The sequence below is a fragment of the Theobroma cacao genome, chromosome 5 (genome assembly GCF_000208745.1).
Source record: "Theobroma cacao cultivar B97-61/B2 chromosome 5, Criollo_cocoa_genome_V2, whole genome shotgun sequence".
NCBI classification, from domain to species: domain Eukaryota; kingdom Viridiplantae; phylum Streptophyta; class Magnoliopsida; order Malvales; family Malvaceae; genus Theobroma; species Theobroma cacao.
In genome coordinates this window covers 27,083,948-27,099,832 of record NC_030854.1, presented here as the reverse complement: position 1 = coordinate 27,099,832, position 15,885 = coordinate 27,083,948, and the positions used below count along the sequence as shown (strand labels likewise).

Below are 15,885 nucleotides of genomic sequence, written 5' to 3'. Positions count from 1 at the left end.
AAGCTATTGTTTAATAAAAGACAAACGGAAATAAAATAAGAGAGAGAGAGTTTAGAGGTTTTATACAGGTAGCAATGGAGGAGGAGAAACGGCTCGACCTTGTTAGAGGTATGGGTTTCAAGGCACAAAGATTCGTGGTCAGTTTGAACTGGTGCGGAGGAGGAAATCTCTATTTACGGTCTTTGTGAATAATTTGGTGAAAGGGATTTTATGGACTGATATTAAAGATGCTTTTGATCAGTTTGGTATTGTGGTTGATGTGTTTGTCTGCGAAGTACTATGGAAAGGAAAGCTGTTTTGCATTCGTTAGATTCCGGGAGGAAAGAGAGCTTACGGCTGCTATAAGATATGGAAATGGAATTCTTGTGGCTGATTAACGAGTCCTAGTCAAGGAGGCCGATGTTATGGAGTATATAGATAAGGTTCAGTCAAATATCAAACCGGCGACGTACGATAGTTGTCATTGAACCTTCAAGGAGGTGGTGAAGGTGGGATGGCCAATGGTTTCAAATCCTCCTATGAAAAAGATGGAAAAAAATAATAAGGAATTTTTTATTCCTAAAATTAATGCTGCTTGGTTAAATCGTAGCGCGTTAGGAACTTTTCGTGGTGGATGTTTTATCTGTAATCTCCGGAAAACTTTATTGGAGCAAGGGATTGAAGTTAGAATTCATCTTTTGGGTTGGTTGGGTTAAATCCTACATTACCTTGCGTATTGGTGATAATTGGTTCAAGACATGTAGTGACTAAAACGTTGCATGTAAAGGATCAAGGGTGGCTGGATCCGATAATTGGAAAAATACTGTGCTTGGTTGCACCAATAGGTTCTGTTTGGTTAAGGAAAATCAAAATGAGATCAAATCAAGTTTGATTTTAAATTCTAATTTAAAATCCAAAGAAGTTGGTAGCAAAATGGGAGTAATTTCACAAGGGATGAGACAAAGTTGGTGTGGCACGAGATCCTTGTTTAGATAAGATGGAAATTAATTTCACAAGGGATGAGATAGCTTTTGATTGTGGGGTTGAAGCTACGTGTTGTATGGAAAGGATTCGGGGTTGCTTAATCTCTAGTGAGAGAGATGCGAAGTCTGTAAATTTTGTGGTTTTAACTCAAACAAAATCATTGACACTTGGTAGGGTGGATGATTATGACGAGAAGAATGGTATAGTCACGACTTTTGTGAAACAAATGATAGTAGTTTAAAGCTGAGGGCCGTAGTAGATGGGAGTAGTCCAGAAATGGTGGGAACACAATTAATACGGAAGGATAAACATGTTGCATGTGGGGATGATTCATCGTGGAGTAATGATGGGAGTCCTTGTCTAGATAGGACTCCACTTAATATTAATATTATTGATTCTAAATTTCTTGAGGAAGTGATAAAATTAATTGAATATCAAGGTGCAGGTAACTAACAATATTGTCCATGGCTCTCAGGGAAGGAGATTGAGATGTTATCCCAGAATGGAGCCTGGGGTATAAAGATAATGAGGTGTCGTACATGGATTTATTTGCGCTTGAGCAGGAATTTTGGAAAGGCAAAACCTTAGAAAATTTACATCTCATGGGTTACGAACGTGATAAACGTGATGATGGAGATGAGGCATTGGGAGGCATTGAAGAGGGGGGTAGTGTTGTAAGAAGAGTTAGGGAGCGGCTTGGAGGTGAAAAAAGGTAGTAATAAAACCAAGGTAAAAAATGCAAGATGTTGACGGGTCTTGAGAAGTAGCAAATAGACTAAAGATGTTGATGAAGAACAAATGCATGATTTGGAGTAGTGCATTGTTTCAGATTCGAATTTAGTTGAAGTTGAAATAACATGGAATATGAGTAAGGTTGTGGGTATGACATTTGCGAATGCTAAGGATGACTTTCTTAATACGGTGGTTTCCCTAGAAGAGGAAGAGAAAAGTGGCCAAACATGATGGCCAAGACCTTGGTTGGGATGCGAGTTGCTTATAATTGATGATAGTACTTACATGGAATGTACGAGATTTGTGTAAAGGGGAGAAAAGGAGGTTTGTTAGGAGGGTTATTTCCAAGGAGAATTCGATGGTAGTTTTTTTACAAGAAACGAAATTGAAAAATAAACAATGGTTTTCATTGGAGTCAATTTATAGTAAGAATAAAATTCAAGGTTGTTGTGTGAACTCTGAAGGGTTGTCTGGAGGTTTGATAACCATGTGGCAAGATGATTTCTTCATTGTGGAAGAGGAGGTGAGTCATCAAAATTTTATTCTTGTGGTTGGTAGAGAATATGGTTTGGCAATGAGATGTGCCTTTCCTCTGACAATGCAAAAAAGGCAGAATTTTGGTCGAATATCTTGAATGAAATTCGATTACGTGATGTTTGGTTGTGTGTGGGTGGGAATTTGATGCAGTGAAATTAGAGGATGAAAGAGTTGGTAGAAGTGACACTCATAGATCGACGACTCATTTTGCTATGTTTATTCAAGAGGCAGCCTTGATGGATCTTCCAATGGTGGGTGATTAGTTTACGTGGGTAGTCGAAGAGAGGAGGTTACCTTTTCAAAGCTTGACAGATTTTTGATTAGTAGTAATTAGTTAAATTGTTACGTGGATATGGCCTAGAAATGTCTACCTAATTTCTTATCAGATCATAATCCAATGGTGGTAGGAGATAATGATTTTAATTGAGGGCTAAAGCCTTTTAAAGTGTTTAATTACTGGATTGAGGAGGAGAGTTTCCGTAAATTGATCCAAGATAATTGGCACAGGGCTAAGGGTGAGACTTCTTGAGGTCTTGTGATTTGGAGAAAGTTGAAGAATCTAAGACCAATCATTCGTGACTGGCGGAAGAATAAATATGGCCATATGTATCAGAAAATTGAAACTTTGGAATTTGAGCTATATGGGTTGGAAGGTGAATAGCAATCTTCTGGTGGGCATTCTGAGAACAAAAATCTGGTTTTGCACAAGAGAGCAAAATTTTGGAATTTATATCGAATTGAGGAGAGAAAGTGGAAACAACAGTCTCGGAATAAATGGATACTGTAATGGGATAGAAATACTCAAGTTTTTTCATGCACTGGCTTCGGAGAGAAGACGATCAAACAGGATATCTTACATAAAATTGAATAACCAACTTGTTGAGAATCCGAAATCAATTAGGAAGGAGATAACTAAGCATTTCCAGCGTCTATATGGTGAGAGGAAAACTTTTAAATTGGAAGAGTGGTCTTGTGGCATTCGCCAATTGACAGGGGATTCTGCAATGGAGCTAGAGCATCTTTTCTTTAAAGAGGAGGCGTGGGGTGTTATAAAAGACTATGATGGTGATAAAGCCCTTGGTCCTGATAGGTTCATTTTTATCATTTTTTAAGTCACAGTGGAAAATAGTGAAAGATGAGGTAATGTCGTTCGTAAACTCATTTTACCATATGGGGAAGCTTGGGCATGGGATAGATGAGAGTTTTATAACCGTAATTCCTAAGGTTAAGAACCCTTGTTGTGTAGGGGAATATAGGCTAATTAGTTTAGTGGGGAGTGCTTATAAAATTATTTCTAAAATATTGGTGAATCGGCTTAAAAAGGTTTTTTGTGTACTTATTGGTGAGCATCAGTTTGTATTTATCGAAAGCAAGCAGATTTTGGATTGTGATTTGATTGTTAATGAGATGGTGGATTTATTACATAAAATAACGTGGGAGGGCTTATGTTTGAGGTGGATTTTGAGAAGGCATGCGATAGTCTAAGTTGGAGTTCTCTAGACTTTACAATGGAAAAAATGGGATTTCGAGTGAAATGGAAGGGATGGATTATGGAATATGTTTCCCTTGCTTCAATGGCTATTTTGGTTAAAGGTGCTCCTACAAAGATTGTTAAATTGAATAGAGGTCTCAAGCAAAACTGTCCTTTATCACCTTTCCTATTTAATATAGTCTAGCTTTTTAGATGTTTGATGAACAAAGATTGTTAAAGTTTGTAATAGCTTTTTAGCTTTCCTATTGATTTATTTTATTTTATTTTGTTTGATATTGATATAAATTTTTATCTTTATTCTTATACATGTACATCAAAATTTAAGAAAGTTAATATTAACTTTATATATTTTTATCTTTATTCTTATACATTTATGTTAATATAGAAAAACAATTACCTTTTAAAGAATGATAATTTCAATTTTATATATTTTTATTCTTATTCTCATATTTAAATTTTTTTTTTTTTAACGTTAACATCTTATACTTTTTTCGTAAGAATTCTTACCAGCTATTTTAAGAAGAAACAAATTACTTTAAAATGTTTAACAAAAAAGAATAAATATTAAATTTTTATTACTTTGTTTAAGATGACTTTTTACCTTTATTCTAATACATGTAGGTCAAGTTGAAGAACGTAAAAACTGGCTCTTCATTTTGCTAACCGAAAACTCTTTACAACTGTTCAATATTATAAACATGGTTAATTGCTACACTAAATATACTTAATTAACTAACCATCGTTTAGATAAATTATTGAACAGGTGCTTCTCCTGCATGCTTCTCACATGTATGTCTTTTTCATTCTTCTTGCTTAACACTCTCCCTCAAGATGTGTATGGATGTTCAAAATACTCATCTTGCTTTGCAAAAATTGGAATTGCTCGCGTAACAATGCCTTAGTGAATAAATCTACAAGCTGGAAATTTGTCTGTATATAACTTGGCTTCACAATCCCTGCAAGCACTTTCTTCCTAATAAAGTGTCAGTCCACTTTTATATGTTTTGTATGGTCATGAAATATTGGATTTTTACACATGCTAAAAGCTGATTGACTATCACAAAATAGATCAACTGCACCAAAATGACAAAGTCCAAAATCTTTCAAGAGAAACAGTAGCCACATTGTTTCACAACAAGTAGAAGACATGGCTTTATATTAAGCTTGAATCAAACTCTTTGCTACAACATTTTGCTTTTTCGATTTCCAACTTATTAGGGAATCACCAACGAATGTTGCATAACCTATTACAAACTTTCTTGTAGACGGCTAGCTAGCCCAATCACTATGGCAATAGGCTTTAAGCTGTAATTTTGAAGATGAAGGAAGTAGTATGCCTTGACCAGGAGAACCCTTCTAGTATTTTAATATTTGGTATGCTGCCTACAAGTGCACATTTCCTAGTCTATCCATAAACTGAGATAAGTCTTGCACCCCATACATGATATCAGCCTAGTGAATGTCAAATATAATAGTTTTTCAATTAATTGTCTACAATTGAAACTATCTGTCAATATATCATCATCATAGCTATGGTGAGCTTATGGTTGTAATCAATCGATGTAGGTGTTGGCTTTGCTCCCAATAAGCCATGTTCTTTAATTAAGTCTAGCGCATATTTTCTTTAACACATTAGTATACCCTTTTCTAATCTAGCAACTTCTATTCCAAGAAAATATTTTGGTGCACCAAGATCTTTTAGCTTGAACTTGGATTTCAAAAACTGTTTTACTTCATTTTCCAGCTTGCAGAAAAGAACTAGAATTAGTATATCATCTACATACACCTATAATGCAAGAAAATTACCATCAGCAATGGTTCTAGTTAACAAAGAATAATCTGATCATGATTGGAGAAAAACAAACTGCTTTGAAGTTTCTATAAATTTAGCATTTCATCGCATAAAATCCTGCTTAAGCCCATAAAGAGATATTTGAAGCTTGCACACTAATTTCAAACCAAGTGGGCACTCCCCTTTAGCTTCAAAACCCTGAGGTATCTCCATATACACATCTTTTAAAAGATCACCATAAAGGAAAGCATTATTGATATCTAATTGGGACAACTACTAACCATGAACAGCCGCTAAATATTCTCACTTTAGTTTACTTAGCTACAAGGCTAAAAGTATCTCCATAATCAAAACCCTCTCTCTCATTGTATACTTTGGCTACCAATCTAACCTTAAATCTCTCAACATTGCCATTGGCTCTAACTTTAATTTTATAAATCCATTTGCAACCTATAATCTTGAAATCAATAGGCATAGGTACAATAGTCCAAGTCTTATTCTCAACCAAAGCATCTAACTCAGATTTCATGGCATCTACCAACTATGCATGTTAGACAACTTGTGAATAGGAGTTAGGTTCAGCAATATGAGACAAAGAAGAGGTAAATGCTTCACTTTTTACTCATTTTATATAAGAAGTTATGTATTTTTATTCTTATTTGAACACGTTTAAATTAAAAATTAAAATTTGTTTTTTTGAGCATTAACAATTTATTTGATTGTGTGAGATTCTATACAAAGTTAATTTACTAATGCTAATATTATGCATTTTCATAGACAAAATTGACATGGATATTAAATTTGTATGTAATTTGACACTTCTTACATAATTTATACCACATATTATATATTTTTACAATTTTTATTATTTATATGTTAGCTTTTCTAATTTAAATTTTATATTAAAATTTTTTTGATTTATGAGAAGTGTTTAGTTCTTTTGTATCACTGTACTTAACATTTAAGAAGAGTAATTTGAACTTTGTCATCTTAGTTGTTTGCTTTAAAATATTATAAAGTTATGTTTATTGATACCCTCCATTACATTTTCAATTATCATAATTCATTTTAAATTTATTACGATACTTTGTTGCATAGCTATAAACCTTGTGACAAGTTTTTAAAATGCCTATTTCTTTTATGTACAATAAGATGAAAAATCAGGACATAAATCTACGTTAATTAAAGATGATTTTTATTTATTTTACTTTTGACGTGGTCTATATGTAATGAGGGAAAGTATAATAAAAAAATTAGTGGGGTGAAGATTTAAAATTCTGAAAGATTTGACATTTTTTTTAATAAACTCAAAAGAATTCAGAGTTGTTTTCATCATCTATGTCCATGGAAGGGTCACGTTGCATGTAAAATCTGCTATATATACATTAAGATTTTGTCGAAGATCTAGTAAAGCTCAGGCAACCATATTGTTGTTTTCGTGAACTCAAAGTTTTTTTCTTGTATTGCATGGTGGAGTCAATGTAGGTTTGGAGATGAAGGAGAGTTAATGGTTGACCGTGCTTCCTTTGGTAGGTTTCTTTGATGGTTTTTGGTCGCCATAAGGAGACAATGACGATATTATTAGTTTGAAGCTGCCAGGAAAACTAAAGCAAAGATCAAAAGAATAGCTATCTAAAAACATGAAAACGAACAAGAACGAATGAGAGAGGATTTAGGGTTCTAAAGTTTAGCTTATGAAAGTTTTAAAATTTTGAATTAGGAGGTTAATTTTGATACTTAGATTTAAAATTAATTATGAAAATTTAATTAAATTTTACCATCTTGTGGTTTGAGGGAGAAGAAATATTCCACATTTTGTAAGCAATCAACCCAAATAAAGCCAAGCCTAGCTACAACTCTGAGAAATTAGTACACATGCTTTTACACCGGTAGATGTAGCTAGATCCAAAAAATCAAAATGTGGCACTACTATTTAAATATGATCACGTATGCATATATGGGATAATTTATAACTAAATAAATAAAAAATAATTGCTTTTTTTAGCTTTTCTACTTTTATGTTAACAAATATTTTAAAATTTTATCTTGATTAGAGTTGAAATTTGACTAATCTTTTACATAAAAAAATTATGTAATAATTTTCATGATGAAAATAGCTTTAAATTGCTCTCTCTCTTTTTTGGCAATGTTAAAAGTTTTAATCAAATTTTAGAAAATTAGTTTTGGTAAATTTTCATGTATTATTATAAGTAGAAACATTATCTTGAAAATAAATCAATTGAGGAAAAAAAAATTTTTTTTTTTTGAGAAAATCTTTGGTTAGGAATTCTTCTAAATAAAAATAAATTTATTTTGAAATTTTAATTCAAATATTTGTCTTGAAAATATTTTGATGAGTTTCTTTTGCATTTCAAAGAAAAAGAATTTTGAAGTTGTTTGTATTTCAGCAATTCCTTTTTCGCTTCAATTTCATTAAGCCTTCACTTGAATTTATAAAAGAATGCATCAACTTAATTTTAAGTTCCCAAACACACTTTAAAAAGGAGAATAGAGAAAAGAAATAAAAAGAGAATTAACAATTATATATAAAATAAATTGATGAATTAAAAAAATAAAAAAATATGTTTGTAATTGGTAACTTAATAAGCAAGTAATATAGTCTGTTGATTTGAACTGATACAAATAAATTCAAAATTAAAATTTAATGACTCATTTAGTCATTTATCTTGGTTGAAATCGTATTTAAATAAGTTTTTGTGCTTTTTCAAGAAATCAGATCGATTTTTTTGGGTTAATCAGTGCTCTGTCTTGATCTTGTTAACATGTTTGTGCATCATCAAGAACGCTGGCGAGGAATGGCTCCCGAAGTTTTGCCTCCTCCAGGGAAACGACCCAGGATTGTTGCTCCTATCCCTGATTTCATTCCCAGTTTCACCAACATCTCACGATCCCCGAACCAACCTATACCATATTTTCATTATCAGAATCGCGGCCGTATTCCCTCTCCATCGCCTCACTCGTTTCATCCAATGCAGCATCAACAAGGCCAGGGTTTCATGGTAAACAACCCTAACCCAGGAGTTAACCTAGTACTTCCTCCTACGATGGTCAAGCCTGTCACGGTTCAAGATTTCCAGCTTCAACATCAAAAAGAGCAGGGTTTTGCTGTTAAGAACCCTAGCGGGGGTGTTTTTTCTGCAACAACAGTCAAGCCGGTTCAAGTTCATGGCTTGAATCTACATCAAGCACCGATTTCCTGTCTGCTTAAGCCTTACGCTACCATGAGTGTGGTTCCTGAAAGGTCCATGCCAATCGAGAATACTCCTCCAGGACCTCGACCTGTTGCTCCGGGTTCGTCTCAACTTAGCTTTCCTCAATTGTCGAGTGCTGTACTGTCGGAGTTGCTTAACTCTGTCGGGGCACAAGCATTAGCCAAGCCTAACGAAGAAACGCCCGTAAAGGATGCCGTTCCCCTGGAGTTTGATGCACATTGGCTTAAGGTGCGCCATGAATCGGTGATTAGATCCTTGTATTCTGATTTCCCCCGACAATGTCAAACTTGTGGACAAAGGTTCAAGACCCAGGAAAATCATAGCAAACACATGGATTGGCATGTCAGAAAAAACAGAGAAATTAAGAAGAAAAAGGTTAAACCTTCTCGACAATGGCTCTTGACTGAGAGTCAATGGCTTGGGTGTGCTGCAGCCCTGACTGACACTGACAATTGAGATCCTCCTGTGTTCGTGAGGCGGGACTCAATTGTGGAGATGAAAACCGATGAAGAATTGGCTGTTGGGGCTGACGAAGATCAGAGAGTATGTGCATTGTGCATGGAGGCTTTTGAGGATTTTTACAGTGATGAGACTGAAGATTGGATGTACAAAGGAGCTGTTTACATGAGGGCACCTAATGGATCAATGTCTGCAGGCAAAGATCGATCTCAGCTAGGTCCAATAGTTCATGCTAAGTGCCTGCCACAGACAGGAAAAATTTTAAACAACATAGGGTAGAGCAGGCGTTTAAATTTCATATGTACTCACAGATACTTCTTAGATTTCTTGTATATTATCCTTTGAATTAATGAAAGCGTTCTTCCTTCCTTTTTATTATTTCAATTGTGCCTTTCTTCAGCTATTTGCTATTCAATCTGTTCTATGTTGTTTGTGCGTGAATGAAGAATAATTAATTAGATGAATTGAGGGGATGCATGTTTTAATTAGTTTTTCTGTTTCTTTCTAAATTTTAACTGTTTCATGTTATGCACAAATGATCAACTCTGAATTCAGAATTCTTCAGGTGCTTTCCCGCATTTGTAGATTTCTTTTATTCTTATAAATGATGCCTAAACTGTAATTTTCGTGTATCTCTCTCGGCATCCTCATAATTACAATTCCCAGGATTGAAATGCAAGTTTCACATACATGTTTTCTACTGTTCAAACTATGTGATATCCAAACACATTGTGCTAACAGAAACATGGTTGTGAAATAAAACAGCTAGATGATTCAGTATTATACCCCAAATCTTGAGATGTTCTATGGAATCAACTTTATTTTAGTCTGACAGGAAATTATAAAGAGATGCAAAACTCATGAATAACTGCAATGACTTTTGTTTCACATCAGTTGTTTCATGTGTGATTATCAAAAGATTTACAAAAAGGTACATCAGGCCTTGAAGAAAGTTAGATGCTAGGATGATGTTGGACCTATGGCAGCACACACAAGCACTCAATGCTGCTAGAAGTGATGCAGCAGAAGGCTAAAGGCAGTGTGCACTTGGACTCAAAGCCAGAATCAAATCTCCCTGAAGCACATACACAAAATCACGCCAAAGTTTGCAAGAAAACAAAGGGGAAAATGAAGCTAAGAGGCATAAAAATATGGCTCAACTCAATTGCATTTGCATTTGATTCAATCTGCTACAAGTATATATAGGCAGAGCAGTGAACAAAAGTCTTCAACTTCTCCCACTAAGTCTGCTGCATTGTCTACAATAATGCACACTATGAACTAATATCCTAACATAAAGAAATATAAGCTGATATTACAAAGCATGGGAACTTGATACAAAGGTCAAATGATATCAGAAAACCATAAGCCTGAGCTATGCATTCCCTATGCTGCAGGATAAGGGAATGAACCAAAAATATCAGAATAATAGATAAGTTTATCAGCTGCAGGCGGTAGCCTGTGCTTATCAAATATGTAACTTGAAGCAATTATACTTAAAAAAGAAACAAAGTCAAACTCGATTGAGGCAGTAGTAACTTGTCTGCAGAGAGGCCTGGTGCATGGAATGCAATTTCACCAGCAGAACCAAGTCTGGTTGCAGCATAGCTAGCCATTCCTTCAACAGACAGTTTCTGCCTTCAAAACCATAATCCTGAATCCAGAAGGCTTTCAAAATGCAGAGAAAACCAGACTTTCATTCGGAATTTTAAAAATTAGTGAAGAATGCCTTCTGATGCAATGGCAGCAAAGCCTAATGTTATAAATGTCATTGACTACGACTAAATCAAGTGTTAATCCCTCAATGGTTTCGAACAAGTTGCAGCTGAAGGCAGGGCCCAGTTCTTTCAACGAAGGCAGTTGTGCAGGGGATATGATTGACAAACAGGATAAACCTTGCAATGGTAGTAATCTTGGACTCCTGAATCTTAGGCTTGACTATAGTTCAGATTTGTTTTAATATTATCAATGGTTCTGAAAGCAAAGCAACGAGTACTCTTGATTTTTCACTTTGGAAAGCTGGCTCCGGAGCACTAGTAGAGAAGTGCGACTTTATTTTGACAATGCATTATTTCTTTTAATTCTTTGTTTTCTGAGAATCCTATCTAATGCTTTGTTTTCGGTTTCTCAGCACTCCCTTCGCCTTTCCCTCTGGATGACCTAGTAACACTGCAGTTGCTGTACGCTATCTGCTTTGAATTTCCTTGCTTTTTCTTGTGAGTGTAGATTGGAAGGAGTTTGATACACCAAGGACACAGATCAATGCCGTTGGAAAAGATGAGTATCATATCCTCTTTCATTCAATAAGCTGGACTACCAGACTGTTCAGACAATTCTTTGTTAATTGTCTTTTTGAACTTCTCAGCGACTTCCATGAGCGTAGACTGATTAAATTTATACTTGCCATTTCATATTGTAAAAGGAAATTATAATGTGCTATAATACAGATCGCAGATGTATGGTTAAACACAGCAGCCCCAAAAGTATAACTTCAAGTTTGGCAACGATCATATCCTGGGCAAACCATTCCGACCTTAATGCATTCCCGCATTTTCTATATCTCATCTGAGCCGTCCGCTATTAAAGTAGAGAAAAGCAATCAACATTGTGCAACATTCCACATGCAGAATTGTACAATTTGGCCTACATACTAGAGTTGGGAGAATTCCATAATAGGTACGATAGGAGATCTTACGGGGAAATTTGATTTTATTTTTTTAGTATACGATTGAAACTTCATTAAAGAAGAAAACCATATCTAACAGAAGTTTGAAAATCAAAAACTTTGATATTACAATTGTAGGCATCTTATCCAATATGACTCGGTATTCTTTTGGATTAAGCCCCTCCTCTGCAATTGCCAACCATCCAGTCTGCTTCTGACTTAGATTACGAAGTGTTTTTACTGATTAAGGATTCCAACCCAAACCAAGCAGACGTTTAATCCAAGAACACTTACTCATCCACACTCTCCAATATTTAAGACAATTTCTCAAAATGGAGTGGAACATGAAAATCCAAGCCCCCATATGGATTTCCAGTCCAACAGAACCTAACTATATGGTTCAAAATGCAGAGATCTCAGATAATAATTGTTGATCAGTTTTGCCTTATCTCTTGAAGCATTTCCACTACCTTCTTCATTTTCGGTCGCTTGGCAGGTGTGCTGTCAGTGCAGAGTAACGCCACCTTCAAAGCTGCAAGCATTTCTCTCCGCCAACCAAAGGAAACAGTGCTAAGCCTTGCATCAAGTATCTGCTCAGGGGTTTCACCTCTTGCTGGAGCACCATGAACCCATTTCACCAAGTCTACTCCCTCACCAAAATCCTCATCAACTGGTAATCGAGTGGTGAGGATCTCAAGCAGCACAACCCCATAGCTATAGACATTTCCTGGTGCAGTGACTTGCATTGTATATGCATATTCTGGATGAAAAATATAGAAATATAAAAAAATAGAAAACAAAAAGATTAAGCAAATCAGAGACAAGAACAAAAACGGGTAAGTAAATCTTACACCATATAATACGGTAACGTTCATTACCTGGGGGAATATACCCAAAGGAGCCGGCAACAGCACTGATACTTGCAGTACCTTTGGATGGATCTAAGAGCTTCGATATTTCTATCTCCCCAACCAATGGCTTAAAGTCGGCATCTAAAAGTACATTTCCAGAAGAGATATCAAGGTGGATAACTGCAACATGATGAAGGAAAGCCAACCCTTCTGCTACTCCAATGGCAATAGATAGTCTTCTGGGCCAGTCAGGCTGATATTCTGACTGCTTTGAGGACTCGTGAAGAAGTTGAGCTAGTGTTCCATTGGGTAAATATTGATGCAACAGAAGAGCGACATCTTCATAGATGACAAAACCAATAGGTCGTACAAGATTATCATGATAGAGCTTGCTTAGTCTTTCGAGCTCCCTAATCATCTTGTTCTGGTGATGAATTATGGTTCTGTCCATGGACTTCAGCCTCTTCACTGACAAAACCAATCCAGAAGGCATAACTGCCTTGTAAACAGTGCTGAAAGTCCCATTGTTGATCTTATTTGAATCCTTTAAAGTGGCTTTGATTACAGCATCAAGATCTACAGCCTGCCTGAGATTCTCGACGAACACATTCCCAGCTATTATTGTTGGTCGGCTACTGGTTCCTTCATCTACAATGCCTGCACTTTTTGCTGCCTTTTCTTGTCTCTCCCTCATCATAAAGAGCAGAACCACTACAGTGACTGATATAAAAACTGCAAGACCTGAACCAAGAACAGCTAGTATAATCCTGTAAGATACTCGATGGTGGTAGTTTGCCCGGTCAGAAACAATAGAGTTTGCACAAGAGAAGCTCAATGGATCCCCACAGAGCCCTTTGTTTCCTTGGAAGCTTGAATTTGGACTCTTCTGGAATGGTACAAATGTGGGTATTGGGCCAGCAAGTAGATTGTTTGAGAAATTAACCTCGATCAAGCTCAACATGCCCTTAAATGCTGGTGGAATATTACCAGTAAGCTGGTTACTGGAGACATCCAGAGAAACCAACTTGTCCAGTTTCCCTAGTTCTGCAGGCAGTTGACCATGAAGATGATTGAAGCTCAAATTTAAAGCTATCTGCAAGTTGCGAATACGACCAATATCAGGTGGAATACTTCCAGTCAAATAGTTGCTCCCAAGCTGCAATTCAAGCAGTTTCACACAATTTCCAATCTCATGAGGTATTTCCCCTTTGATTGAATTCTGACCCAAGAGCAAGTACTGCAATCTTGTCATATTGCAAATTTCATTTGGTATGGTACCATTAAACCTGTTGTTGCTTAAATCGAGCTTGTTAAGATTCTTGCACCCAAGAATTGATCTGGGAATATCTCCAAACAGACTGTTTCCAGAAAGAATCAACTCTTGTAGATTCATAAGTTGTCCGATCTCAGAAGGAATTATCCCAGTAAATCCATTATAGGCTAAATTTAGGAGTGTAAGATTAGTACACTGAGCAAACTCTGAGGCAATTTCACCGGAAAGATTGTTATTATCTGCTTCAAAGTATGTGAGGCTACTAACATTTCCAATTGTCTTGGGAATCACACCAACAAGTTTGTTATTCCCAATTCGAATGCTAGAAAGGCCTCCGCAGTTGCCAATTGATTCAGGAAGATCACCAGTAAGTCCGTTCTGAGTCAAAACCAAAACTTCCAGCTTCCCCATGGCAAAAATGCTGTTCGGTAGTGACCCATCAAGCTGGTTTGAATGAAGGTTCAGCAATTTAAGTTCAGAAACCAAACCTAGATTATCAGGAATCTTACCACCTAATTGGTTCTCATAGGCTGTGAAAACTCTCAAATTGGTCAAACGGCCCACCCAATGTGGAATAGAACCACTCAATCTATTGCTAGAAATCTGGAAGTCCTGCAACTTTTCTAGCCCTTGAAGTTCTTCAGGTATCTCTCCTATAAGTAAGTTATTGGACAAGTTCAATGATCTAAGGTTTCTAAGACCACCAAACTCCACTGGAATATAACCTTCAAACTTATTTAATGACAAATCAAGATATTCAAGGTCTGACAAATTCCCCAAAGCTGAAGGAATCGGTCCGTTTAAGTTATTATAAGATAGGTCAAGCTGCTTCAATGATTTAAGATTAGAGATTAGAGTAACATTACCTCTAAGCATACGCCTAGAAAGATCAAGTCTTTCAACAAAGGAATGGTTCAAGCCACAATGAATGCCTTCCCAGTTGCAGTAGTCTGTGTTGTTGTCACCCCAATCTGCTACACCACCCAGCTCTTTGTTAATGGCTAACAATGTAGCTTGGTCATTGAGCTGAGCATCCACAAGAAATGATTTTGATAGAAACCCAACTAACAAAAATGAGAAGCACAGAAATGCCATTGTTTTAGCTTATCTTTAATAATTACACAACTGACTCTTCTTCAATACAAAAACTCAATAACATCACTTCCTGATTACACCCACTTTACTTCTCAAGGTTCCTTCCCTTTTTTGGTCTCCAAATCTCAAATTTTGGACGAAAAAGCAGTGAGCTTGGAGCTAAAGATACCACCTCTCGTATTGATCAAAGCATCACAGTTTACAAAAATGGAGACTACCCAGAGATTGAAAACCCAGAGAAGATCAACTTTTTCCAAGAAAATCCATTAGAGATTTTGTCAGAATCCTAGCAGTGACGAAGAACCAAGCAACCCCATAGGCTTAGGAAAAGAAAGGATTCCCAGGAATGATTACAGCGAGAGAGAGAGAGAACCAAAACAAGAAGAAAGAAACAAAAGAGAAGGGATACTATCATATAACTTGGGTTGAAAGAGGAAATGAAGGGTAGTTGGGCATGTTAGAATAGATCAAAGACGATCATCAGATTTTTGCAGAAACAAAAACAAAGCAAAGAAGGCAAAAGGCTAAAAGTAGAGTGAAGGGAAGAGAAATGAGTAAACAGTGAAGAGTGAGAGAGAAGTGTAAAGCCAAAGAGAGAGAAAACCAGGAGACAATGTACTATGTTTGGGTACAGGTGTTTTTGGAGAGAGAGATTTGCGGGTCTGAAAAGGAAAAGAACACTTTGTCACGTAAGCCTTTTTCACGAGAAATGGGCAGTGACGAGTGAATGAAGGCTGCACTGCTTCAACCCTCTCTCTCTCTCTCTCTCTCTCTCTCTCTCTCTCTCTCTCTC

General features: G+C 36.2%; 2 protein-coding genes across 3 annotated transcripts; one reads left to right on the top strand and one right to left on the bottom strand.

Annotated features, from left to right (window-relative positions):
* On the top strand, window positions 8,333-9,487 carry LOC18598963 (polyadenylation and cleavage factor homolog 4). The gene is made up of 2 exons (XM_018120978.1): window positions 8,333-9,202; window positions 9,245-9,487. The coding sequence occupies exons 1-2, from the start codon at window positions 8,333-8,335 to the stop codon at window positions 9,485-9,487; spliced, it is 1,113 nt and encodes a 370-aa protein (XP_017976467.1).
* LOC18598962 (leucine-rich repeat receptor-like tyrosine-protein kinase PXC3) lies at window positions 11,886-15,863 on the bottom strand. 2 transcript variants are annotated; one of them, XM_018122441.1, is made up of 3 exons: window positions 14,864-15,863; window positions 12,752-14,650; window positions 11,886-12,633 (listed from the first exon to the last, which is right to left on the bottom strand). In XM_018122441.1, the coding sequence occupies exons 1-3, from the start codon at window positions 15,090-15,092 to the stop codon at window positions 12,308-12,310; spliced, it is 2,454 nt and encodes an 817-aa protein (XP_017977930.1). In that variant the 5' UTR covers window positions 15,093-15,863; the 3' UTR covers window positions 11,886-12,307. The 2 variants fall into 2 exon arrangements, with proteins under 2 accessions (XP_017977930.1, XP_017977929.1); XM_018122440.1 differs by having other exon boundaries at window positions 12,752-15,863.